General features: G+C 58.5%; 2 protein-coding genes across 7 annotated transcripts; both read left to right on the plus strand.

The window, feature by feature from the left end:
* The first annotated feature begins 390 nt into the window (after positions 1-390).
* MPZL3 (myelin protein zero like 3) lies at positions 391-10,692 on the plus strand. 2 transcript variants are annotated; one of them, XM_075909708.1, is made up of 6 exons: positions 391-550; positions 2,085-2,251; positions 3,741-3,951; positions 4,726-4,894; positions 5,993-6,066; positions 9,275-10,692. In XM_075909708.1, exons 1-6 carry the CDS (start codon positions 511-513, stop codon positions 9,283-9,285), a joined length of 672 nt encoding a protein of 223 aa, XP_075765823.1. In that variant the 5' UTR covers positions 391-510; the 3' UTR covers positions 9,286-10,692. The 2 variants fall into 2 exon arrangements, with proteins under 2 accessions (XP_075765823.1, XP_075765822.1); XM_075909707.1 differs by having other exon boundaries at positions 5,993-6,056.
* A 1,351-nt stretch (positions 10,693-12,043) lies between these two features.
* On the plus strand, positions 12,044-25,782 carry JAML (junction adhesion molecule like). 5 transcript variants are annotated; one of them, XM_075909704.1, is made up of 8 exons: positions 12,044-12,357; positions 14,577-14,631; positions 18,071-18,234; positions 18,941-19,166; positions 19,648-19,801; positions 20,392-20,437; positions 21,468-21,563; positions 22,629-25,782. In XM_075909704.1, exons 2-8 carry the CDS (start codon positions 14,589-14,591, stop codon positions 22,827-22,829), a joined length of 930 nt encoding a protein of 309 aa, XP_075765819.1. In that variant the 5' UTR covers positions 12,044-12,357; positions 14,577-14,588; the 3' UTR covers positions 22,830-25,782. The 5 variants fall into 5 exon arrangements, with proteins under 5 accessions (XP_075765819.1, XP_075765821.1, XP_075765820.1 ...); XM_075909706.1 differs by having other exon boundaries at positions 12,044-12,318; XM_075909705.1 differs by lacking the exon at positions 12,044-12,357 and adding an exon at positions 12,364-14,236.
* The last annotated feature ends 1,250 nt before the right edge of the window (positions 25,783-27,032 follow it).

Raw genomic sequence — 27,032 nt, forward strand, 5'->3', positions numbered from 1 at the left:
TCGGCATGCAAGTGTCCCTTGCCGGCGAGGGCCCAGGCCAACGTGCCACGGTCACTGCCGGCTGCACCCCAGCGCCGTTCTGCGGGGACGGGCGGTTGCTGCCGCGCACCCTGGGCGTGTGGAATCGGCGTGGCAGGCCCATGAGCCCAGGGACCCGGGTGGGTGCGGGCGCTTTGGGTGAAAGGGGCGGGACCGCAGCCCCCCAGGCCCGTGGGGGCGTTGAGGCCACAGGCTGCCGGGGGGGGGGGTGGGCCTGGCCCTGGGGGCAGCGGGCCCTGGGCTGATGATGTCTGGGGCGGCACGAGGAGCAGCCCGTGGCCAGGGCGGGGAAGGCCGGGCTAGGCCCCGTTGCCATGGGAACTGCCCGAGCGGCCATATTGGACCTGGCCAGCGCCTAACTTCCGGTCTGGGCTCACCTGGGCCTGGGCCTGGCTTCCGCCGGGCGGGCTGCGCCGTGCGCACAGCGAGCGAGCGAGAGAGAGAGAGAGAGAGAGAGCGAGAGCGGCCGGGATGCGGGGCTGGGCGGCCGGCGGCCTCCTGCTGCTGTGGGGTGAGCGCGGGCCGGGCCGTGGGGTGGGGGTGCGGGTGGAGGGCGGGGTGGGGGTGGGGGCTGTGGGGCGGGGTGCAGATGGAGGGCGGGGTGGGGTGCGGGCTGTGGGGTGGGGGTGCAGATGGAGGGCGGGGTGGGGGTGCTGAGGTGCAGATGGAGGGCGGGGTGGGGTGCGGGTGGGGGCTGTGGGGTGGGGGTGCAGATGGAGGGCGGGGTGCGGGTGGGGGCTGTGGGGTGGGGGTGCAGATGGAGGGCGGGGTGCGGGTGCGGGCTGTGGGGTGGGGGTGCAGATGGAGGGCGGGGTGGGGGTGCTGAGGTGCAGATGGAGGGCGGGGTGGGGGTGCTGAGGTGCAGATGGAGGGCGGGGTGGGGTGCGGGTGGGGGCTGTGGGGCGGGGTGCAGATGGAGGGCGGGGTGGGGGCTGTGGGGTGGGGGTGCAGATGGAGGGCGGGGTGGGGGTGCTGAGGTGCAGATGGAGGGCGGGGTGGGGTGCGGGCTGTGGGGCAGGGCTGATGGGGAGGGACTGGGGTTTGTGGATGCGGGGCCACGGGGACCTGCGGGGTGTGGTGGCTCAGGCTGGAGAGGGAAAGACCGTTCATGGGGGCAGGGGGCTTGGCTTGGTGATGTGGGAATTCGTGGGGGGAGTGTTCAGGATTAAAGGGTTTGGGGTTGCATGTGGGGCCGGCAGCCTGATGTAGGGTATATTTGTGGTTTGTACATTTAGGGAAGCTACTCTGAAGGGTTCAGTTTTGGGGAGGATTTCATTAGCTCCACCCCTCCGTGTGTTAGAAGCAGGTGGGTTTTGGGGCAGTGAAAGGCAAGAGGGGAATGTTTCAGGTGGGAAGCCTGTGTCGCTTCAGCTGGATATTTCAGAAATGATTGAGTAACAGTGACCCAGTTGCACCCTGGCTAGCTTTGAGTCACCCGGACACACCAGTTTCCCAACTTGGATCTCTCAGGGTTAGGTGGGGCCAGTGAGGGCCTTGCACTAGCTGCAGCCTTAGCTTTTGGAAGGGTGAACAAGTGCCATAGAAAGTTACAAGCTTTGACTGGTGAGTGAAGCCTCCCCAGGTGCCAGTGTCTGGGCCCTGGCATCATTTGGAGATATGTCTAGCAATAGCTGGGGATCTGGGCTAGCAGAGCACTAGAATGAGAGTCAGACATCTGTGTTTGATCCTTGGCTCGGTTAGAGACTTGTTTGGGTAAGTCACTTCACCTCTCTGGACCTCAGTTTCCTCACCCGCCAGTTGTGCTGAGTGACTCCCACTCTCCTTTGTAAAGCTCTTAGAGATGTTTGCAACATGGTTTAAAAGGGGGTTTTTTTTGGTGTCTTCTGACAACTTGTTACTACTTCACACTAGACAGCTTGTGGAGCTTGTTGGGGATGTTGTGAAGGCCAAAAGTATAAGGTGGGATAAATGTATGTGCAGTTTCAGACAGCCATCGATTCTTCACTGGGACAGCTTTGCTTTCTCGCGTGTGTCCCTTACAAAAAATTCCATCTAATCTTTCTCTTTGGGACTTGTTTCATCAGGTGTCTGCAATACTTTTTCACTGGAAATTAAAGTCAATCCTGAAGTACGAGCTTTTGTGGATGAACAGGTGACCCTGAAATGCTCATTCAGATCCTTCTCTCCCATAACTGAGAAGCTGACTGTAGACTGGACTTACCAGCCCCTCACAGGTGGCCATACGCAGACAGTAAGTACTTGCAGATGGGTAGCCCAAAGAACCTTTCATGCAGGGTGGGCAGGTCTCCGGAAAGATTGAAGGTCCCATGGCATTTCATGTAAAAAGTCAGCATTTGTCTCTGTGTGCTTCTCTGCTGCTGTGTGACGGCTGCATTTCAGTGCTGCGGTGTATCTATTGAATGAATTTCTTTAGAATCTTTTGGGGCCTAAAGGCACCATGTAAACGCAAATAATTATAACCCTAAGAAATTACTGTCCCATTGCAAACTAGGCATCCACATAAATGCACTAGGAATCACATGGTTTGGAAAACCTCCCATGTAGAACGGAACATGGCAGCTTTGTCCTGTGGTGGAAGGGAAACTTGTGGTGGAGTGGCAGTGGTGTGTGTACAGACAATCTGCAGGCACTGATAACAGCTGGTCCCAAAGGATTTATAGACTCTTACCAGTTATTTTTGGCAGTGTTACAATATCCAGGCACAGGTGCCTAGATGTCTCATTCTTTGTTTAAATCATCAGTGACATCCTCTGCTTAGCTGAGGTTGAGCTCTTGGGAATGGTATGTTGCAACTAGAAGGATGTGGTGGTGTCTGTTTAAAGCAGGCTCTGGTAAGTCCCTTGTGGCCGGCCAGCCTGACAATTTGATGGGAAGTGAGCACTGTTTTGTGAATGACCTAAAGTCAGAGCTGCAGACTTGCAGCATTCAGTCATCGCATGCCTGTGACAAGGTTCCAGTGCTTTCCAAGGGGCTGGGGAGCGAGCGTTACAACTCCAGACTGGCACTGGTGCAATATGGCTGTAGCTGTGAGCTGCAGAAGAGCTCTGTCTGGCTCCAAAGCTTGTTGCTTTTGCCAATGGGAATTGGCCCAGTAAAAGCGATTTCTCCCCCACTCCAAGTTGCTGATTATCTTGAAAAGCTGTCTGCCTAAGGTATTGCCATAGTACAGGGTACAGGAGAGCACCCTCGCTTCCAGAGCAGTGGTTCTTAACATATTTACCTTTGTGTGCTGCAGAGCAGCCCTCTGTGTCTTGTGGGCCACACCCACTCGTTATATAGAACTTGTATGGCCCTGAGGTTGTCGCATGTGCCTCAACTGTGTCCTGATTGGGCTGCAAGTGGCCCATGGCTGCAGGTTAAGAACCACTGCACCAGAGCATCCTTTTCCATCTTGGATCCTCTTTGGCCAGAAAGATGATGGTGACTGTGCGCCCTGGGAACTGGTGGACAAAGAGGGAGCTCCTCAGGGCTCTCCCCTTAGTATGAAAAGCCCTGATGTGCATTTCCACCTTGGGGAAAAATATAAAAAAGATCTGAAAAGCTGGTGCACTGGTGCCTGCTGTTGTGGGTTTATGAGCCCGTGGTGTACCTGAGGTTGAACGCCTGTCACTGAGTTGTTCTTCTTGACCCTGTTACTCTCTGAAAGGTGTGTTCTCTGACTGTCTGTCTGTCTTTAAATGAATGATTTGTTGGAACAATTATTGTCTTTCCTCTTTCAGATTTTTCATTTTCAGTCTGTTGCATACCCAGCTGTAGCGGGAACATTCAGAGGCAGGATTTTGTGGGTTGGGAACATTGGCAAGGGTGATGCCTCCATTGCTATCCAAAATCTGACGCTGAATGACAATGGGACGTTCACCTGTGCTGTGAAGAATCCTCCAGATGTGCACCACAACATCCCTCAGACCAAGCTGACGGTCACACACAGGCGTAAGACTTTCACGTGGCAGTATTCTCCCTACTTATTTCTCATGAATGCATTCCTGTTTTGCTGGTAGCCTTTAGAGACCAAGCACTAGATCTGAAGTGTTTTGCTTCCCTGAAACTCCAGTTTAAATGCCATCAGGGCATCTTCTCAACCCCTTTCCTTTCCAGCTAGATCAATTGAGATCCGTCTGTCCTGCATGGAGGTGAAAGATGGCAGCAGTGTTTTCCGAAGAGCAGGCATCGCCTCTGATGTCTTTTTGAGGAGTTCATATCACCCCAAACTTCACTGGGGGTTAGCACTTGTGCAGTGAAAAAGGGGCAGGGAGTAGTGGAGGTGAGGGGCATCCCTCCGCAGAGGTTCAGGACACAAGATTGTCAGTCTAGGATTCCCACCTAAGAGGATGCAGCATTAATCAGATAGTTCCCAGCCATGCTGTCTTAACAATGACTTGATGCTTCACACACGCACTAGTGGATAACTGCCTCATCTACCCTGTATGAGAGAGCTGTCCCTAGGCTTGCAAATTGGGCATGTCCATCAGTTTGACAGGACTCCCCTCTCACTTGGCTTTGAATGTTTGCTTCTTCGTTGCACTCAGATTTAATTTTTCCTTCCCTCCATGGAAAGAGTAGAGTTCTGAATTTGTCACAAGTTCCTTTAACCCCAGCCAGCCTTGTGCTTTTTATAAAAAAGGCCAGGTGGCTGTGTGCTGAGTTAATGTTTGCCCTTGAGGTGGAACACAGCCGTATTCTAGTGCTATTCGCTCTCTCCTGCAGGCTTTTCTTCGCAGCTAATGTCAGCAGTGTTGCTATCCATCTTAGTGTTTCTCCCCTCTGCCATTGTGGTCATTCTGCTGCTGGTGCGAATGGGAAGGAAATTTGGAGTCCTAAAGCACCAAAAAAAATCTGGCTATAAGAAATCCTCCATTGAAGTCTCTGATGATGAGTAAGTTTTGCATTGAACTAAACCCCATTTCCCCTCTGTCTTGTGGTCATGGGTGGTGCTTTCTGGCCTCTCATATCTCAAAACCCACAACATCTGGGGTTCTGCATCGAGATTTCATTGTCAGTGGGCACAGGTCTGCTGGTAGTCAGAGTCTCTGAAAACACCTTGTGGGAATTAGGGATGTTAATGACTAGTCAATTCCTCCCCCACATGGGATGAGGTTTACGGGGAGGTCAACAAATGTCTTTGATGTCGACCGTGGAGCGTCCCGACTACAGCACTGTGCCAACAAACAGCTGATCGGCACAGTGTGGCAGCTATTTAAATTTAAATGAAGTGGTGATTATTTAAATCGCTGCTTCATTTTCCTGTGTCTATAGAGGTAATCTACATGGCTCCGTTGACGGAGCCATGTAGTGTAGACATACCCGGAGTTCGACATTCCTCCTTTGAAGTGTACAAGAGCCCCAGAGTGGAATGTGGAAGTGCCCTTCTCGACTAGTAAATTAACCATTACTTAACATCCTTATTGGGAATGTAATGGAATTAAGTGTGCACTTTACATCCTCTTTGTGAGGCAGCTGAGTTAAACTATTGTTGGGATATAGAACCAAGCTTGCACCTCCATCACCAGATTTAATCCAGCCCAGAGAAGTAAACTCTGTAGTGGGTCTCAGTCAAAGTGTCCGAAAACCCTACTGCTCTAATGCTAACTGCCTTTCTTGTAAATGCACCAGTTAGTTTTCCTGGGATGTCAGGTCCGCATTAGTCACAATCTTTTTAACTAAAATATTTTGGTTAATGGCTGCTGAAACTTTCCAGCCAAACAGCAGTTCTTTTACTAATAGCATGATGAATAATAGTAATAGGAGTTTGTGAGACAAACATAAATCAAGTGGCCAAACCTTTGAAATAAGAAGTGAAACATGCTGGTTTTCTGCTTGGCTAGTTCAAACATAATCACAGCAAAGGCATTTCTGATGAATTAGTCAAAAGAGCTGGGAAGAGACCTGTGTGTTGGAAAACAAACCCAGTCTTGGGTCTTTATTGGGGTGTGAGCAGGAGACACATCAGCCTAACACTCTTCTCTTTCTGCAGGCTTGAGCACAGTGAGCCGGGCACCTGCCTAGGGAAGATGGGTACATGGTGTTTGCACTGTGTGGTAAGTTCAGGTCAGTTTTCCTTTAGTTGTTTGTCCATGTGAGCTCTCTTAAGAGTGAGGGCAAAGAACAGAGAGCTCAACATGAGCACCCACACAACTCAGGTGATACCTCTCTCTGCTTTCCGTCTTTGGACCTTTTGGATAGAAAGTGCTGCATTATTGGGTGCATGTGATTAGCTTGAGACCCACCAAATTCATTTCATATGGGGTTTGATCTGGATTAAGTCTCAGGTTTCCAGTGGTGAAAAGTCAGTGCTTTAACCTCACCCTGCTGCCATTCTCCTGCAGAGACCAAGGTGAATCTCTTCACTCCATGGGTGGGGTAGGGCTAGTGTGTGGTGTCTGCTGGGTAAGCAGTGTGGCGGTAGAGAGGCTGGAGACAGAAACATATTCAGTCCATTTTGCTTTCTTCCAAAGGTGATAGCAAGCAGGCTTGGGTTAGCTTGGGTCTTTCGGAGTAGAAAACTCCATACTTATGCTCAGGGCTCAACAAATAATACAGTCTACTTGCCCGTGGCAAGTAGATGGCAACCCGGAAGAGCTGGGTTCGGGTGATCCATGCATGCGCAGATCGCCGGACAGTGCGGCTGGCGAGCGGGATTTGCCACGGTTCGGCGAGCCCTGCTTATGCTGTTCTGGTTACAGCAGAACCCTGTTGTAAGCTCTGTTCTGTGCTTCTTTTGCTACTATTTCTGTTCACCATGGTCACCCCTTCACCAACCTCTGTGAGCACCTGCAGTGGCTTTGGTGTTAAACGTACTGTACTACAACTTGCCTTGTTCCATGCTGTGTTGAATGGCCACAGCTGAAGACATCTCGTATCCTGGTACGTACTCCCTGATGTGCGTGATTAGAGGGATCGTTCTCATTGTGTCCGTCCCAGTGTGTTTTGGGACAGGGGAATGAGCCTACAACACTCAGTGCCATGTCTCTGTGTTATATAGTCAGCCTAACTTGCTCCACTTACCATGGGTCAAACAATGTGCATGTAGGAAGAAAGCAGAAAGTCTTCGATTTTGAAAAAAAAGTTAGTTTTGGTGTAGGAGATCATCCCTGGCAGGTGTCTGTCCTGCTCTTAAATAGCTCCCATGATGGAGATTTCACCACGTTCCCCAGGCAGTCTATTCCTGTGCTTACACACCCTGGCAGTTAAATTTTTCTGAATGTTCTACCTAAACCTCCCTTGCTGCAATTTAAGCCCATTGCTGCTTGTCTTATCCTCAGGTTAAGAAGACTATTTTTTTTCTCCCTCCTTGTAACAATCTCCCTCGTTTTATGTACAGGCAGTCCCCGAGTTACGCGGATCTGACTTATGTCGGATCCGCAGTTACGAACGGGGATTTTCTCGCCCCGGAGGACTGGAGCGGCGGGACGCCTGGTCCCGCCGCCCGCCTCCTCCGGGGTGAGAAAAGCTGCTCCCCATCTCCCTGGTCTGCTGGGGGAGCCAGCAGACCAGGGAGATGCTGAGCAAAGCCGCGGAGGACCCGGGGCTGGACCCGCGGCGCTTCCAGCTGATCTGGAAGCGCTGCGGTCCGGCCCCGGGTCCTCCACCGCTTTGCTCAGCGTCTCCCTGGTCTGCTGGAGGGGGGGGGGGACGCAGCTAGTGGGCCCCCCCAGCAGACTAGGGAGATGTGGAGCAAAGCCCGGGGCCTGTGGTAGAGCAGGTGGGGTGCTGCCGGTTGGTCCCGCAGCACCGCTCCTTGGCGCTACTGGACCAACCCGGCAGCACCCCAGCTGCTCTGCCCCAGGCATCCTGATTCAGCCGCTGCTGAATCAGGACGCCTGAGGCAGAGCAGCTGGGGTGCTGCTGGGTTGGTCTAGTAACGCCGAGGAGCGGCCGCGCTACTGGACCAACCCAGCAGCACCCAAGCTGCTCTGCCCCAGGCGTCCCCAAGTCAGCCGCTGCTGAAACTGACCAGCGACTGACTACAGGAAGCCCGAGGCAGAGTTGCTCTGCCCCTGGCTTCCTGGAATCAGCTGCTGATCAGTTTCAGCAGCAGCTGACTTGGGGACGCCTGGGTTTCTTAAGTTGAATCTGTATGTAAGTCGGAACTGGTGTCCAGATTCAGCCGCTGTTGAAACTGATCAGTTTCAGCAGCGGCTGAATCTGGATGCCAGTTCCGACTTACATACAGATTCAACTTAAGAACAAACCTACAGTCCCTATCTTGTATGTAACCCGGGGACTGCCTGTACTTGAAAACTGTTACCGTGTTTTCTCTCTTCTAGGGTAAGCACATCCTGTTCCTTCAGTCTTCCCTCATAGATCATGCTTTCTTGACCTTTAATCATTTTTTTTTTGCTCTTGTCCACATCTTTCATGTCATGTGGTGCCCAGAACGGGACACAGTACTCCAGCCGAGGCCTAATCACTGTGGCTTTAATCCTGTTTTTTGCCATGTTGTTCTTAGCTGACAACAGACTATTTAGCACTCCAGGAGTCTCCTGGGCTCAGAGATGCTGATGCGATGTGCCTTTTAGTTCATCTGTAATGCATTAGACAAACATTTTCAATTGTAAAAAGCCACAGAAGCTGCTCAGACTCGGCTCCTGAGAGGAGCGGGGAGCCAGCGGAGGGGTTTGCTGATAAGGCAGGTACATTTGCATTCCTGTTGTAGCAGAGCAGTGAGCAGTGAAAGCTAGGAAGTGCCAGGTTGCTGTCCCTCGTGTAAGATATTGGGGATCTGAAAGCGTGGAGTTGCTAGGAGAGGCAGACTGTGGCAGCAGGATTTAGACATGAACAGTGCTGTGTGACTGCCCACAAGCCGGTTGGCACGCGCTCTAAGTGTATGTGCTTGTCTCTTAAACCCATAAGGTCAGGCATGCTCCAGTCTGGTGTGGAGATTGTGAGTAAGCAAATGGCTGCTTGACCTGTTCTGGATCGGCTCTCTGTAGGGAGTGGTGCTGGACCTAGTGTTTGGGGGTGGTTGTGGCCGTGCCTTGTGCTTTGAGGTTTAGTTACTCCACTTAAACCTGCTCCACTTGAATTTCTTGCAGTCCCAGTTTAACCAGGCTCCTTGAAGACATGTGGAAGAATTTGTCTGCAGACTTGAGTAGAGACACTAAGCCTAAGGCTTTTGCAAGAGTGTTGGCTTTTTCAAAATGACCAGCTTCTGGGAAACACTTACTCTCTTGTCTGAATCTGCCCAGTTTGTGTCTGCTGAGCATTGTGATTGTTTCATGCCTAATCTCGCTCTCTCTCGATGCTTTCTGTCTAGGACACAGATGAGGAAGAACCATACTGATGGAAGCCCAAAGCTGCAGATGAAGAGAAAACAAACCGTACCAAAGTCACCTCCAGAAGGCTACTAGGACCCTGGGATACTCAGTGGTTCATGGCACCTTGGCAGAATAATTTTGATAGGAAAATCAACTTTTTCCCAGCCCTAGGAATAATGGGCCCACAAAAGCTTATGTGCCAATAAATCTGTTAGTCTATAAGGTGCCACAGGACTCCTTGTCGCTTTGCAGATTCAGACTAACGCAGCTACCCCTCTGACACTGGAATATTGATGGACATCTTAGCTGTCATGCTTATGGAGCTGAGAGCGGGAGCGAATGGAGCAGAGAGCGGCCTCGTCTTAGGCCGGGAGGCTCTAGTGAGGGGTGTGGAATTCCTGGGCGGCTGTAGGAATCTACAGAAAGGCTCTGAAGTTTCTTAGTGAGGAGAACAGTGCATCAGGATATTAGCAAATACTGATACTCATCCCAGAGGGCTGGCACGATACATTGCTTAGCTGGGAAATCACTGAATTCTCCCGACTTTCCCTCCTCCCCCAGCCCCGGCAGTAAGCGTTGTGAGGACAGCGGCTCTATGCTCGGGTGGCATTGCATCCTGTTTGAGTTCTGACCTGTCTGTGGAAGCAGCAGTGTGGATAACACGGGGTTCTGAGACTGATGCCTCCAGCACAGGCTTACCCCACCACTGCCTAGTCCTTGTCATCCCAGGAAGCCTGATACAGAATCCAGGCAATGGGATTCCCCATATAGTTCCCTCACTGCCCACCCCAGGCAGGAGTCTTGCTCTGCCCCAGGGTGGCATGAGCACCTGGGAACACCATCTGATGTTGCCTCTAGAATTCCGAGGTTTCTGGGTGCCCCAGCCTGCTTCACTGCAAGTCTGAGAGAGCTGCTCTTGACTTGGCTGGGAACAGGTTTGTATCTTGTCCTGGCCCTGCCTTTGCTGCTCAGGCTGGGAAGTGCCTTTCCTAGTCTCATGCTTCCTCCTGTGCCTCAGGTTGCCTGAGCATTGGGTGCCCCCGTCTACGCAACAGCGGGCAGATGTAACGATCCTGGTAAATGAGAGTATTGTAAAGAGCCTTGTCCATAATCCCCTGCAGCACTGAACTTGCTGTAACTCCAGGAGGGAGTCTGAACTTTTTATACATGCAAGTGCTGAATGGGAAACTATTAAGCTGCCAGAAGGCTGGGCACCTGACTGCTGCCCCATGGCCTGCAAGGGGTGGCGTATCTTTCACCATCACTGCCCAGTGAGAAAGGGAGGAGGTAGCTGCAGTCACATGCATCTCTGCTTAGCACTCAAACTGCTGCTAGCGCTGCTTGTGTTCACTGGGCGGTGGAGGTCCCTTGTGCTATAGATGCACTGGTGTCATGGCCAATAAATCATTTTGTTATATTCCGGGTCATGATTTTCTTTATTTTGGCTAGAAACTGGCAGGCATGTGGCTGAGTTTGACGAGGAGCTTGTGAAGCTATCCGGCCTGACTCAGCTGAAGGAAGAGCCCTACTGATGATGGGAAATATGCTTAGGAGCAGATTTAATAGAAGAGAGACCACAATTTCCCATCCAAGCCACAGTTTCTGACATGGGTATCTCCTTGTCACTGCGGTGCTGTATCCCGTCAGTCAGATGCAAACTACAGTGCTGTATGAATCCGACTGGCTAATCAGTCCAGAGGCTCTGTCTCAAACGATGAAAATTTTCCCTTTTCGCAGCTAAGTTTGCACTTACTGGTGATGTAGCGACTGTCCAAAAAAAAAAAAAAAATCCAGCCCGTGGAAGTATCTTAGTAGGAGTTACTGGCAGGCTAGCATGAGCTGGCTTTCCTGCTCCAGGTTGGGCAGCAGCGAACTGCTCAGTGCTTTGCAGAAATAAAGAGCCTCCCATTTCTACAGAACTTTCCCTCCAAAAGAGGCCAAAGGTTTTACGCAAAGTGGCCAAGTCCTGGGCTTGATTACACTGGTACAAAGCTACACTAACTCAAGTATGTGAGAGCAAAATGGTTCCTTTGTTGGTTATATGGAAATCCAGCTCCAGCGGGTCACGCCAGCAGTGGAACAGCGCCCAGCGAGGGAAAGAAGTGAAGCAGCAGATCTGGTGTTGAAATTGGGGGTTAGAGTGGAGAAGGTAATGCGTGGTTCTCTGCTGTGGAATGCCAAGTGTCCTGAATCCAGACTCTAAACAGTAAAGCGAGTGGCATGACATCAAACACGTGACTTTGTGAAAGTTAGCATTTAGATACAAGCTGAGCTGCCACACAAACAGGCCCTGTGCCTTGGGGTGCTGAGCTGCCTCCCTCCCTGAGCCCGTTATTTGGTAACTTACTTTGTCCCAGAAGCGCAGGTGAAGAGTAAGGAGCTGAGTTGGAGAACTGGCTCCGTTACGGACCCGTCTAGTGGATTTGATTGGAGTTGTCTGATGTAATTAAATGTTTGGAGTTCAGGCACATCCTAAGTCTGTGGATAGCAGCTTCTCCCTGGCAGCGAGAGTGCTGTATGTATCGGAGTATCTGCCTACAGCCCCTCCTGCCCTTTCTGGTTATTACACTCCCCTGAACGAGACAAATCAGATCTGAAAGCAAGGGCTAAGTGTAAGTCCTGCACGTGCAGCCTCCAGCATCTGCTTCACTCAGGCCATCATGGGGCTCTGGAGGTCTCTGAATTAGTCACCGGCGAACACTTTGCATGTGAAGTGGGGGATCTGCTGCAAACTCTGGTGAGTGTCTGCATGATCTTGGTTCATTTTCTTTCTGACGTAGAGCTTGGGGAAGTTGAAAGGCTGATCTCAGCTACCCTGCAGCTGGAAGCCTCCGTTGCGCTAGAGCAGGAGAACGAAAAGGCAGTGGTAGTGCCAAAGCCAGTGAGTGAGTTTGGTTGAAGGACAGTTATGCCAGGGAAGGATCCTGATGTCTGTGTCATCATGCCCTTGACTGAGCCCCTACCATCAGCTGCAGCTCACCGAGTGCCTGTTGCCAGATTTGCTGCACAGAAATACTGAGTCAGTGGGGTTCTGAGCGAGAAGGTAACACACGGCGGTTGGGCATGAGAAGGGTCTGATTCGGTAAGTGAGCTCAGTGGTTGGGGGTATGGTCGGTGCTGAGACGTTTTGAAACTCGCTATAAGCTGCTGCAGAGTGAGCACATGTGGATTTGGTGCCCAGTTTAGGTGCTTGCTGGAGATGCCGTTATGACAGGCTAGCCCCATACGAAGACTAGGAGTGAAGCCAGTCTGCACTGGGAAATGCTGCAGCCAGGGGTTTTGGAGCTCTGTGCATGGAGCTCTGCTGTGCTATCGTGGTACATGCTCCAAGCAAGCCCTGAGTGCATGACAGACCTCTCGGGGCAGACCTCTCATTGGCAAATTCTAAACATTGAATTCTTTTTACTCAGGGGCACGAGCAAGGAGAATTAGCGAGATCCTTGCTACTGCTAGCTGGCCTTTGATTCCTCAACACAGAGGGCAGCGGGAGGCAGCGTCTGTTTCATACCATTGTATTTGGGCAAGCACGCTCAGCTTGAAAAGCCTTCATTTCACAGCCTCAAAAGCAGTTCTGCTTTCGTGGCAGCTGGTGCTGGCTCTGGGTTCCGCTCCGGGACCTACGGGCCTATGAAACTGCAGTTGCATGAAGAAAAATCTATCGCAATGTCTGAGAGAAGAGGTGACTCCTTTGTAGTGAGGAGTCTGGGTGTGGAATTTCCCCTCCCTTTTGGTTCTGTACTATCCCAGCACTTTGCCATTTCACACTGTTCCATCACACGTGCAGAGCGCCGGCACGTTGCCTTACACCCCCAGCCAGAGCTGGGCCGTCCCCTCTCGCTGCTTACTGTTGTTGGTGGACTTAGCTCTGCAGAGCACAAAGGAGACAGGCTCTACCTCCTGGAGCTCACCAGCTAAGTACCCAGCCTGGCCACTGCTTTGAGTCTCTGAGAACACCCAGGAATAAACGTGGCTTCAAGTTAGCTTTAAATCAGCCAACCAAGGGCAGGTTTACTCTAGTTCCTTTTTGTCGACATCCCTGTTTCTTGGAGATTAATCCACCCCATCTCAAACGCCTATTGAAATGTGTTATGGGGCACTGGCTTGTCCAGGGCCAAAACAATGACACACACGAAAGGAGATTTTTAAAAATAAAAACCAGGGTGATTTAGTGATGTTTTTAGTGGAACACAATTCTCATACGAGACTCTCGGTGTTGTATCTTTTGCTATTGCCAGCTTTGGATTCAGCAGTGAGGGCTGTGTGTGTTTCACAGGCTGAAGGTTTATTTCCCCAATAATGTCTTGTTCTTAAAGAGTTGATCATCAGACACTGAGCAAAATGGCAGCTCTGAGTGTGCCTCCGTCCCTCGGCTTCTCTTGGAACACCAAGTGCCCCGCCGAATGCTGCCTCTCTAGATTTGTTCCTATAAACATGGAGTTAATTCTGTGTGGGTGAGACACAAGCAACTGGAACAAACTCTCTGTAGTTATGCAAATTTGCACTTCATGTAGGGGAAAATGGGACTCGCATGTTCTGGCAGGAGTGTTTGCAGACATTTCCGCGGTGTGAAATCCAGCCCTGGTGGCAAGTGGCTAGAGGTGCCAGTCTGACCTGACCTCCCTGGGGGGCTCAAACCAGGAGACTGTCTGTCGGGGTGTCTGGATTGTCCGTATCAACATAACCATTTCTGCGGATGTTTTTTAAAACACCTGCTAGCGCTTGCCTCCGCGTCTGTGGACAAGCTCAACCTCACCCCCTCCCATTTGTGCTGAAATGCTGGGCCACAAACCAAGCTGAAAGGTCGTTACCAAAAAGGAGGTTTTAAAAGCTCCCTCCAACTTCCCCATCACACAGCTCAGAATTGGCTCCAGCCCGTAACGTATCCGCTGCCCCTTGCTTTTCCAAAGGAGAGGGAATGGATTCATGAAACTCCCTGAGGCGTGGCGGGGGGTAAGGGCCAGGTCCGTATCTGGCAAAGCAAAGGCGGCGGCAGCCCCATCCGTCGCCTGTCCATGGGCAACAGAACGGGACGCGGCTGCAGTGCGATGACTTGATGGCGCGAGGGGGGAACTGCTCCCTCAAGGCAGGAGCTCTGCTCTGGGGTTTCGCTGGCGTTGGCTCCAGTCCTGCCTGTTACCCGACGGCGCTTGTACTGATGCAGTAGCACCGTTCTGGAAAGTCCCCTGCCACAGCCCCTACTTTGCCAGGGTGGGGTGTGTGCCTTGGGCCAAGGCTGTGACCTCGGTGCTGGCTGTCCCTGGAGAGAGCAGGGGCCGGCGTTGACCTGTCTCTCCCTTCTAGAGCGAAACGAGAATGGTGCCGGCCCTGCCTCTTGTGCTGATGCTGGCGTCTCTGGGTAAGTAGAGATCCTGGTTTCCCGTCACCTGCAGCCCAGCACCCTGCTGCTTTCCCCTCCTTTGCCTTTGCTTAGAGAGCCTCCCTCCCAGCCCCACAGGGCTAGTCCTGCTGTGCCTGAAGGGGAAGCTAATGAGCTGCCTGGCTGGGGCTTTGAACATGCACCGTGCCTGCCCAGCATCCTCGTTAATGCCTGTGCTGTCTGATCTCGGCGTGGGCACTCCACCCTTCTGGCCTGGCTCCAGGGCATGGGGCTCAGCTGGCAGCAGTGCCCCTGGCCTGGGACCTGGGGGGGACTCTGCACTTCGCTCGGGGTGGGCTCAGCCCTCATCCAGCTGCCCCAGGGCTCAGGAACTGGGTAACCCACCAGGAGGCTGAGCTGCGTGATCAGCTCACTTGACTTTAACGCCGCCGCCTGAAGATCCCCAAATATTTAACGAGCATCCATGTGGGAGTCAGGCCCCTGCCTGCTGGGATCTGTTCATGTTCATTTTGGCCTGGCCTCTGGTTTCCTGGTGCTTTTCCTCTCCTGAGACTTTCCTGCTGCCCCTGCCTTCTGTGTAGCTCAGCCAGCCGCCGCCTCCCCCTCTGCATTCTTGCAAACTGCCCGGGCCACAGCAGCTGCCCCGTCTATAGCCCCTGCCCTGCAGCGCTTGTTTGTGCCAGCGCAGCCCACGACGCTGACGCTGCTCGACTGGTTTCCTCTGCCGGGTTCCCCAACTGTCCCACTGCAAACAAGCTGGGGACACAGCCAGCCTGAGAGCCCAGGGCCAGGGATAGGAAACAACCGGGGAGGGGCATGCTGACTCCAGCCCAGCAGCCCTTGCCCCAGTGCTGTGAGAGGCTGAGAGTGTGGGCATGACCCTCGCCCTGAGGATGCAGGGCCAGTCCAGTGCTTAGGACCTGGGTTCAAATCCCTGCTCTGCCACTGACGTCCTATGTGACCTTGGGACAGTCAATCTCCATGCCTGAACATTGGAAGTAATAGCCCTGCCCTGCCTCCCAGGGGGCCATGTTAGACACAAGTCCTGCGGTGATAGGTACACAAGGACGGTTCACGAGGAGCACAGCTCTCTGCTGCAAAAGAGCCAATGGGCTGGGGTGTGTGCCAGGAGCGCTCTCCACTTCCCGTCCCATGCGGCCTTGCCTCTGCCCAAGGGGAAGTGAGCTGGAATTCCCCTGCTGGGAGCACTGGCACCGTGGGGCTGCGACGCCCGGCCTCCTGGGCTGGCCACGCTGAGACTGGCACCGTGGGGCTGCGACGCCCGGCCTCCTGGGCTGGCCACGCTGAGACTGGCGCCGTGGGGCTGCGACGCCCGGCCTCCTGGGCTGGCCACGCTGAGACTGGCGCCGTGGGGCTGCGACGCCCGGCCTCCTGGGCTGGCCACGCTGAGACTGGCGCCGTGGGGCTGCGACGCCCGGCCTCCTGGGCTGGCCACGCTGAGACTGGCGCCGTGGGGCTGCGAGACCCGGCCTCCTGGGCTGGCCACGCTGAGACTGGCGCCGTGGGGCTGCGAGACCCGGCCTCCTGGGCTGGCCACGCTGAGACTGGCGCCGTGGGGCTGCGAGACCCGGCCTCCTGGGCTGGCCACGCTGAGACTGGCGCCGTGGGGCTGCGAGACCCGGCCTCCTGGGCTGGCCACGCTGAGACTGGCGCCGTGGGGCTGCGAGACCCGGCCTCCTGGGCTGGCCACGCTGAGACTGGCGCCGTGGGGCTGCGAGACCCGGCCTCCTGGGCTGGCCACGCTGAGACTGGCGCCGTGGGGCTGCGACGCCCGGCTTCCTGGGCTGGCCACGCTGAGACTGGCGCCGTGGGGCTGCGACGCCCGGCCTCCTGGGCTGGCCACGCTGAGACTGGCGCCGTGGGGCTGCGAGACCCGGCCTCCTGGGCTGGCCACGCTGAGACTGGCGCCGTGGGGCTGCGAGACCCGGCCTCCTGGGCTGGCCACGCTGAGACTGGCGCCGTGGGGCTGCGACGCCTGGCTTCCTGGGCTGGCCACGCTGAGACTGGCGCCGTGGGGCTGCGAGACCCGGCCTCCTGGGCTGGCCACGCTGAGACTGGCGCCGTGGGGCTGCGAGACCCGGCCTCCTGGGCTGGCCACGCTGAGACTGGCGCCGTGGGGCTGCGAGACCCGGCCTCCTGGGCTGGCCACGCTGAGACTGGCGCCGTGGGGCTGCGAGACCCGGCCTCCTGGGCTGGCCACGCTGAGACTGGCGCCGTGGGGCTGCGAGACCCGGCCTCCTGGGCTGGCCACGCTGAGACTGGCGCCGTGGGGCTGCGACGCCCGGCTTCCTGGGCTGGCCACGCTGAGACTGGCGCCGTGGGGCTGCGACGCCCGGCCTCCTGGGCTGGCCACGCTGAGACTGGCGCCGTGGGGCTGCGAGACCCGGCCTCCTGGGCTGGCCACGCTGAGACTGGCGCCGTGGGGCTGCGAGACCCGGCCTCCTGGGCTGGCCACGCTGAGACTGGCGCCGTGGGGCTGCGACGCCTGGCTTCCTGGGCTGGCCACGCTGAGACTGGCGCCGTGGGGCTGCGAGACCCGGCCTCCTGGGCTGGCCACGCTGAGACTGGCGCCGTGGGGCCAACCTAAGCAGCATAGTCCCAGCCCTGCTTGCGCGCAGCCCAGCGGGAAGCCTGGCTAGCATGGGTGAGCCCCACCTCAAGGCTTGGGAAGGGATCTTCATGGGCCATGGTGCCATGGGCCTGTCCTGAGGAACAGCCAGGCCAGGGGCATTTAGTCTGTGTCCTGGCTGCCCCGTGGGCCCTGCCATGTTATCTCACTGCAGCCTGTGAGGGGTGAGTAGGAAGCACGGCCCAGGGCTACAGCAGACCCAGCACTTGCATCCTCAGCTCTGCCCAGCCCCTAGCAGCAGCCCATCACCCTGGCTACAGGCTGGGGACAAGCACGGCCCTCCTGGCCAGAGGAGGTGGTGAAGGCCAGGACTTTAACAGGGTTCAAAAAAGAGCTCGACAGATGCGTGGAGGTTGGGTCCATCAATGGTTACTGGCAGGGCCGGTGTCTGGAGGTGGGCGACGGGAGGGATCGCGTGAGGATTCCCTGTTGTGTTCCCTCCCCCGGGCAGGCAGGACGCCGGGCGGGAGGGACCGTTGCTCTGACCCAGCCTGGCCACTCTGACGTTCTCGCGGCGCTGTGTGCAACGCTGGGGGTCTGCGTGTGGCGCGGCTTCCAGTCCTTGGCAACGTCCCTCCCCCGCACTGACCCGCTCTGCCGCCCAGCGCGGCCGGGGCCTGGGAAAGCCAGGGGAGACTGAGCTCCAGGGCTGGTTCTTGCGGTGGACCAGGGGCCTGCCAGGCGTGATGCGGGGGGGCCTGCGCTCTGGCAGGAAGAGCTGTCTGGAGGATGAGCAGGCACCTGGCAGGCCCAGGCTGCTCTCGGCACTGTGCTGGATTCTTCAGCTTCCTTCCTCAATGCTTGCAGAGAATGGCGGGGCGCTGGCTGGCCTGGTCATCACTCGCCCCAGGCTGACGGCTGGCGTAGGGGGCTCTGTCCTGCTGGAGTGTTTCTTCCAAAGCCTGGTGCCAGGGGCCTGGAACGTGACCAAAGTGGACTGGATACACAGGCCGGAAAACCCCACTGGGCGGGTGAGTCCGATGGCTGGGAGGGGCTCAGGTCTAGGGCACGTGGGGCGCTCGGTCCCAGAGCATAGCAGGGCCCCAGGTCAGAGCGGGCACGTTGAGTTCAGCGACGCAGCTTCGGCTACATCGACTGCGCAGCTGAAGTCGAACAGCTGAATGCAGCTTTGGCGCTGTCTGTGCAGCAGGAAGCCGAAGGGAGTGCGCTCTTCCTGACTCCCCTTGCTCCCTGTGAAATGAGGGTTACTGGGCTCGGAGGAAGAAGTCCTCCCGCTCGACGTTATTTGGAAATAGTCGACGTGCTCCTCAGTTGTTGCAAAAGGACGCTGCTGTGTAGACGTACCCAGAGAGTATTCAGCACGGCCAGAGAGAGCAGCAGTTTCTAAGGGGGGGCCCTGGGGGAGAGGCTGTTCCCAACCAACAGCTGGTCTGCAGTCTCTGGCTGAGGTGAGTTTGATGCCCCTCACCCCAGTTCCTGGGCTCTCAGTCACAAAACCCGCCGTATCAGCTGGGACTGCCTGGCCCCTGGTTGGCTCTTTCAGCAGAAGCCAGTGGGCCTTACACTGCAAGTTTCTCAGCCCGCCAGGCAGGGCGAGGTGCGTGGCTGGGGGTGCCGAGGGGGCAGCAGATGGGGGATATTAGAGGAACAAAGTTCACCCAGTCACATGACATCCTTATCTTGGTCACATGACAGTCCATCCATATCCCCCTGCAGGAGGAGATGGTCTTCTACTACTACAGTAACTACAGTGTTCCCGTGGGTCGCTTCCAGCACCGAGTGCAGTGGTGCGGGGATGTGGCCCGCAGTGACGGCTCTGTCAGGCTGCAGGATGTACAGGCGGACGACAGTGGGACGTATACCTGTGAGATCCGGGTGTTTGGGCAGAGCAGTGTCTTCAAAAACTACACCGTGCTGCATGTGGCCTATGTGAGGCAGATAAGTATGTGCCTCCACTGCTAGCTTATGCCTGCCCGTGGCTATCGGTCAATGTCACCATCACCTCACCAGTCCCCCCTTCCCCTGAGCCGAGTGCCTCGCTGCCCCTCCATCTCGAGTGCCGGCTATGCCTGTCCCTGGTAGCTCCGTGTTGGCTTGAGGGCCCTGTGCATCACGCAGCCCTGTGCAGACACAGAGGTGCGCGAGCAGGAGAGAGGGGCTGGCTGTGAGAACTGGGGTAGAAATCCCCGGGTTTGGGCAGCCCCAGGCTCTGTGCCGTTCTCGTTGGGTTCGGATCCATGCCCAGGCCTGTGGGCATGAACCAATTGTTACAAAGGGCAGGAGACCGCCGAGTCCCCAGATGCCTTTTGGGGTATCATGCCCCTCCCCAGGTCTGGGGCACCTGTCAGCTTGGGCTGGGGCAGATCTGGACTGCAGCGGGCTGGTGTGCGGGGCAGACGGACGCTGCTAACTCTGCTGCACAGGTCTCTCTCCACAAGGGTCTGGCTTTGCCGGGGCCCAGGACCCTGAGACCACCAGCAGCAATGGCTGGGGGCCCATCCTGGGCTACCTCTGTGCGGCCGCCTTCCTGCCCCTTGTGTTGGGCCTGGGGCTGAGGACCATTCTCCGGAAGCAGAGGTAACGGGCCCTGGCTCCCACGTTTGGCATCATCCCGCCTGGGGAGAACCTCAGCTCCTGGGGAATCCCGCCTGACATCACGCAGTCCTCTGCTGCCCCCTGGTGGCTCAGGTGTGTGTGATGGGCTGGTCCCGGGGTTCCACCGGGCTGCTGTCCCTGCAGTACCCGCCTATACCGGGAGCGCGGGGGGTCCTCTTCTTGGCATGCCTGGTCCCACTCCCCTGGGCAGCACATCTCTTGTCTGGTCGGGGAGAGCAGAGTGCTGGGCTCTGCCCGTCTGCCCCTCCCTGGCCCAGGTGGGTGGGGAGGAGCAGCACCCCGGCTGCAGCAACTGCACGTGGGGCTGGAGCTCTCCTGTGCCCAGCAGGCTGTGGCCAGGCCAGTCCCCAAGAGCTAGCTCTTCCCACCTGAGCTGGGGCAGAGGCCCGGAGCAGCGGCCTGTCCCTTCCTGTGCTGCACCAGAGCGTGGGGGCAGTGCAGGCCGGCCGGGCACTCGCTCCAGCATGGCCGTGCTGAGCTACAGAGGGATGGCTGGCAGTGATGGGAGCCGGCACGGCTTGTGACCTGCATGCAACTGACATTCCTTCCAGAGCTGCAGAGAGCGGGACCCGGCCGAGCAGCCCGGACGCTGCGGAGGTGAGAGCCGTCTCCCCGCCGGGCAATGTGGCCAGACCCTGTGCCAGGGCAGTGCCACAATCGGGGAACTGGGACACAAGGGGGGTTCCCACGCCCGCAGCCGCGCAGGAGAGCCTGGTGCCTGCCTTGCGGTGTCATTGCCTGCGGGTGGGTGGGGACTGGAATTAACCCCCGGTGACTCCGCCCGGCCCACTCCCAATGTCCAGGGAGCAGGGTGAGCTCCTGGGCTCTGCTGCTGCCTAGAGGCCCAGGCAGAGGCGAGCTCAAGCGGGTGGCGTGGGGCCCGGGACAAGGGTCTGTCCCAGCCGCTTGCTTGCTGCTGCAGCCAAGGGCTGGCGCCGGGTTTGGTGTCTATTGGCGGGACATCAGAGAAAGGCTGCTGGGTGCGATACAACCAATGAAAGGGCAGAGCAGGGAGCATGAGCTAGTGGTAGGCCAGGGAAATGGGAACCAGGGTTCTTGAATTCTAGTCCTACCTTAGTCACTATGGCACGTCTTGTCACTTCCATGCCTCAGTTTCCCTGTCTTCAAAATATCAGAGGGGAGCCGTGTTAGTCTGGATCTGCAAAAGCAACAAGGCGTCCTGTGGCACCTTAGAGACTAACAGATTCATGCTTCAGGGCACGAGCTGTTCACTGGGGTCAGGAAGGCACCTTCCCCAGGTGAGGAGTGCCCCACTGGATGTTGTGGGGGCTTTACACCCCTTTCTCTGGAGCATCTGGTGCTGGTGGGCACCAGCAGTCAGTGGCATCGGTCTGGGGATGCAGCCGGCTGGCGTGCCCTGTACCTAGGGTACTGGCTGTTACAGCTGTGCTGGTAACTCCCCCCACAAGCCGGTCTGAGTGCGGGAGAAGGGATGACAAAGGGGCCTGGAGCAAGGCTGGGTCCTCCAGGGAGCTACTGAGCATTTGCCTCCCAGGGGCTGGGAACTCGGGGCGCACAGGCTCTCTGGGCAGCTCCCAGGCAGAAATGAGCCTCTGCGGTGGGCCCCGGCCGGCCGTGCAGCGCCTGAGTCCCCGTCCCCCGGCAGGAAGGCGTTTACTCCCTCATCCCCTGCGCTGAGGTGCTGAAGGCCGGGCAGGAGGCCGAGTGGAAGAGCAAAGCGGACACGACCTACCTCACCATGGTGAGTTCTGGGGCAGGAGCGAAGACCAGGACCCGCCGGTGCTCTGTGAGCAGCTGCTGCTTTTCCCCGTGACCTGGGGCTCACCCGAAAACGGGCCAAGGCCCCTCGCCCCAGTCAGGGCTTCTGGCTGGAGACCCCGGCAGCAGGGTCACTAGCGGCAGCAGCAGCGGATCACAGCCCTGCTGCCCAGGCCCGAAGGGAAAAGATGCAGACCTGCCCCCGTGCTCACGGTGCAGGGACGCGCCCGGCTGGGGAGGAGCCTGGGCAGCCAGGCTGGCCCTTGGGCTGCAGGCCCATCAGGCCGTGGCTGTCCCAGCTCCGGGCAGCGTCAGGCGCTCGCGGGCTCCGGGAGTCCTGGCGGCTGTTGCCTTCGAGCTTTGCCCGGTTTAGAGCAGGGACCTGGGGCCGGGAGTCGGATTCCTGGGGTGGCGAGTGTGTGGCACCCCCTCCTCGCCTCCCCGTGCACCCTGCTCCCTCCAGAGCCTGCACCTTCTCCCCGCCCCCAAATTCCCTTTCCAGCCCCCAGAGTCCCACTTGCACCCAAGCCCCCTAGAGCTCCACCCCCCAGCCCAGAGCCTCCCCCAGCTCCCAAAGCCTTAGGCAGGTGCGGGGGGGCAGAGTTTGTGGGAGGAGGGGTCGGGCTCTGGGCACCATCACAATTTTTGCAACCCTGCTGCCCCTGCCGGGTCTATTCCTGCTCTGCCGCTTGCCTCCCGGGGAGCGAAGGAGGTGAGGAACTTCACCCCGTGGGCCGCGGGCGTGAGCGTTCACTGCCGCCTGTCGGTGGTGCTCAGGTCCCTGGCTGAGACGCCTGGAGGGGCCAGCGGGCGCCGGACGAGCGCGGAGCGACAGCGCCTGGGCCTGGCTCCAGCCACTGAGGGCTCCAGCGGCCGGGTCCCAGCCCAGAGGTGATGGCGGGTCGGGGCCGTAACACCCAGGCGGGTTCTGTCGATCTCTGCCAGGCAGCGCAGCGGGCACCGGAGCAGCGCTGCTTATTGGCAGAGCTCAGGCCTAACGCCCCCTCTGGCTCGGGCACCACTGATGGCTTGGCCCTTTCCCCCACAGCGCCCCTGTGCCGCTTTCCAGCTGGAGCACAACGTGTACGTGCAGCTGGGCAGGAAGACGATCCCAGTGGAATGGATGGATGAGGGGAGACTGGGCACCGAGGGAGCCCCAGAAAGCAAGCAAGCCCGTGGGAAGTCCATCTGTCCAGAGGAGGAATTCCCTTATGTCCTGTGTGGGGTCACTGAGCCCAGCCTGGCATGAGAGCCAGGGCCACGGACCTGCCCCAGGGTCAAACTCTGCCCCCTCCATCAGCATGGCACAGGGCCGGCTCTCAGCCCGTACGGCTGTATTGTGCTAGCTATTTGTGCTGGGACGGCACCCGCCTGCCCCAGCCAGGATTGGGCCCCGCTGTACCCAGCGCTGTGCAGACTGGCTTGTGGACATTTTCGAAAGGGCCACGGCGTGCTCTATGGGGCTGCGTCTGTGCCATGAGCCTGGCCTGGCCTGCTCACAAGGCAGTGGGAGGGTACTGGCCAGGAGCAGGGCCCAGGACAGAGATGAAGGTGAACGGACCATGCCCCGGTTCCACCCTCGTCCTGCAGGCAGGGCAGCGCCAGTGGCATGGCTTCCGCTCTCTGGGCTGTTGTGAAAACTCAATGAGAGCAAGCGGTGTTCCCTGTAAGCCGGGTGCTTGTGCGGCCGCTCGGGAGATCCCAGTGCTGCCCAGCTGACTAGCAGTGCGCCCACAGCAGGGTTTTGTGATTCTACTGGTGGTGCACATTCACCCGTGCCTCGTGCACTTAAATTATTCCACACATGGATGGAAACGATTAGAAGGAGCGTTGGTCCCAAGCTGCAGCCAGGAAGGAGAGGGTAGTCAGGTGTTGGGAGCTGGCCTGATGCCTGGGAACCTTGGAGGCTCCGGGCTGCCATCCTGGCACCTCCCGCCAGAGCCCCATGGCAAACGAGCCAGCCCCATCCTGGGGCAATAGGTCAGTCGAGCCGTGTGTGTGAACAGGCGTGCGACTCCACCCCCAACGTGTCTCCATTCACACGCCTGCGCTAGCAGGGCCATTCTCGGCCAGGGAGGCCGGGCTGGGGCCTTGACTGTCCTGCCGGGACAAAATGTGCCTCTGGGGCTGGCACCCAACGGGGCTGCCTCAAGGGGTCAGCGGCCTGGCCTGCCCCTGCCCTGGCGCTGCCCCCGAGCACAGCGAGGCCCCTGCCAGCTGCTCTGCAGGGCTATAGATAGACGCGCGACGCTCACTCCTGGGCAGCCGGCGGGCCGGGCGAGCCAGCACCCTCAGCCTGGCCGCACGTGGCCAATGCAGCAAAGGTTGCTACATGCTGCAGTCGTTTGTTTCACGTTGCCACCCCACTCGTTTTTCGTTGGTGAGGCAGACCAGCCAGGGTGAGTGGCTTAAAAACCTGCCGGCCCGTTTGTGTGCAAGGCGAACGGAGACCAGGGCGGCGAGGCCGGGTAAGGGCCCGTTGCTGGACTCAGGCGCCCGGGCGTTCCTGTTGAGCTGGGCCTCGTAGCTGGGCCTTCGTGCTGCACAATCCGTGGATCTGCATGGAGAGGCGGCGTATAATAACCTGCCCTCGAATGAAAACTCTGGAGCCTCCCTGGGCCGGGCCACGAGGCTCTGTAAGGCTGCGCAGGCGTCTCCCACGCTCCCTCCCCGGGCGTGCCAGCCGGGGTGCAGGCTGACCGGTGGCAGCGGGGGTTTGGGACGAGTCTCTGGAGCCTGTCGCGCCCGGAGAGCTCAGCGTGGGGGCGAGAAGAGCGCACGGCGAGCCCGCCTGGGTGCAAGGGAACGCCTGAGAACGTGACCCGGGTGCAAGCCAAAGGCCTAGATGCCTCCAGGCAAAGCAAACAAACCCACCCCCAGCCCCCACCCTTTTCAGCCAGTCGGGGGCCTGCGTGGGAGCCTCCGGGGCTCACCCTGCCTAGCAGCGCTGGGGCGTCGTGCCAGCGGAGGAGCCAGGAAGGAGGTGCTGGGCAAAGCTGGCAGCTGGATCGTGCAGGCCCGCTGCTGTCCTGCCCCAAGGGGAGCTGAGCACCTCATGTGGGTTCCCCGAGCTCTGCCCCCCCACCTCACCTTCAGGGCGCCCTTTAGCCCCCCTCTTCCAAGGACCAGGCTAGTGGTGTGAGGTGCCCAGCAGGGGGCACAACGTGGTTCGGGTGGGGGCTCGGCTCCGTGTGTAGCAGGGAACGCAGGGGTAAGAGCTCCCCCTCCCCCAGCCCGCAGAGCAGCGCCCGTGCAGCACGTGGACCAACGCGCGCTGTGGCGGGGGGGGGGGGGGCTGCCTGCTCTGAGACCCGGGCCCCCTGCGCTGGGATGCGATTTGCACTGACTCTCCCAAATGTGGATTAACCCAGACACCCCGGCTCAGCCTCCCAGGGGGAGAGAAAGGCAGGAGGGCGGAGACCAGCACCTGGCTGGGGGCAGGGCTGGAAGGGAGTTGGTTAGTTTCTGTCTGGTTTCATGGGGGAAGCAGCCTAAGCAACGGGCTGGGATTTAGGGGCCCAGTCTCCCCCATCTCAAGGGGGCTGAGGCATCCTAGGCCTGCCCTGGAACCAGATTACATCTGTGCTGTGCTGTATCCTGGAGAAGCAATAAACTCCCTCTGTTCTACTGGCTGGCGGAGTCTGTTCGTGCCACTACGGGGGTGCAGGAGGCGGGGGACCCCAACGCGTCACACGCTCGTGTGGGAAAAGGGAGCAGGCCTGCGCTGCCCACTGAGCCAAGGCCACGGGCCGGCATCAGCCGGGCCACCTCACGGCTGGTTTTCATGGCACGGCTGGGCCACAGCAGCAGCAGGGATCCCCCCCACGGCTGTATTTCCAGCCCACGGAAGGGCCTGCTCTGGGCTGCTGCCGGCTAGAGCCCCTTTCAGGTCAGAGGCGCGGGACGGGGGAGCCAGGCGGCTCTCTGCACACGAGATGCCCAAACACTCGGGAACGTCTGCGCCTCGTTCCCATCAGGGAATTCAGTGCTGCTGCAAACCCAGCTGGGGCTGCCAGGAGTCCGGTTTGGAAGCAGGCCGGTATTGGAGCTCTCTGTCCGGGAAACACAGGGAGACAATAGAACTGAGACAATAGAACTGTCCGGCATTGTCTAAATCCGACGGAATGCCGATTGCGATGTCACGGCAAGTGGGTCCGGGATTTTTGTTGAAACCATCTGGCAGCCCCACAGCCAGGGGCCGGCTGGGCGGGCGAGTTCCAGGCCTGGGGGGGGCCGGTGCCAGGCCACTGTCTCTACGCCGCGTCCTGCCGAGGGGGCGAAGGTCCCAGTGGCGCACCAAGACCCTGGGAGCCCGTCAGCCTGTTTGCAGGGTCAGTCTGGGAGATGCCAAGGGCATGAAGCGAGGAGCAGCTGGGAAGGCCTTGTAGCCTGGGCCCTTGCTGCCTGCCCCCTGCCGTGGCGGGGAATAGCAGCAGCGAGGGCCGCGCTGTTGGTGGGGAAGGTGGCGCGCGCCCTTGGCTGTGGCCTGAGCCGTTCTCAGAGGCCACGGGGCGCCGGGCATAACCCCGTGTGGGCAGCGCCAGAGCAGGCTGTGCCGGGCCGGAGAGAAGGGCCACGCTGGCGGGGGAGGAGTCGGCCCTCAGAGCCGAGGAGAGGGCCGCATTGTCGCACGGCCCCTCCGTGGGGCAGCCCCACGTGCGCTGGGTGGCAGAGCTCGGCTGAGCGAAGCAGGGGCCGCGCACCTCACCGACCCGTAGAGCAGGCGCCCGCCACCGGCGCGGCCCAGGCCCTCAGCACGGGGTGGGCAGAGCAGCGAGCGGGGAGCCTTTCTCTGGCGCTCTGCAGACGGGCTGGGGGTCCCGGCGGGGTCCTGGCGCGGGGGAGCTGAGTCCCCACGTCTCCCAGTCTCCGCTAGGCGGGATGCGGTTTCCCGGCACGTCTTTGCAGCGCTCCCCTTCCTCTCCAGCCCCGGACGAAGGGAGCAGCGTTAGCGCCAGAGCTGCCCTTCCCCACCCCGGGGACCCCCTGGATCGCTCTCTGGTGCCTGGCAGCCTGGGGCCCCACCCTTGGTGAGACCCCCTAGCAGGGCGCTGCCCGGGGACAGCTGCATTCCCTTTGCTGGCTGCTAGGGCCCTGCCCTGGGACAGCAGACTCGGGCGTGTGGAAATGAGGAGGGTGGGGGCTCGTCTGGGGCTGGTTTGCAGCCTTGGGCCTGGACCCCTCCCACGGGCCTTCCCCTCACGCCACGGCCAGGCAGCTGCTGGGCCCGAGCGCCAGGGTTCCCTTGGCAGCCAGCCCCGGCCCCGCACGCTGGCACGAGGAGGCAACGCCCTGCGGCCGGGACGCCAGGCAGGCCCAGGCCGGTGGGCAGCCCGCGGGGCCCAGCAGAGCCGGAACGCAGGCGGCAGCCCAGGCGGCTCTAGGAGACATAAAGCCTGCACGCTGCTCGGGGCAGAGGGGGGCGAGTTCGGTGGGCAGGGACACGGCCCCT

This window comes from Pelodiscus sinensis, chromosome 26 (genome assembly GCF_049634645.1).
Source record: "Pelodiscus sinensis isolate JC-2024 chromosome 26, ASM4963464v1, whole genome shotgun sequence".
Taxonomy (NCBI): domain Eukaryota; kingdom Metazoa; phylum Chordata; order Testudines; family Trionychidae; genus Pelodiscus; species Pelodiscus sinensis.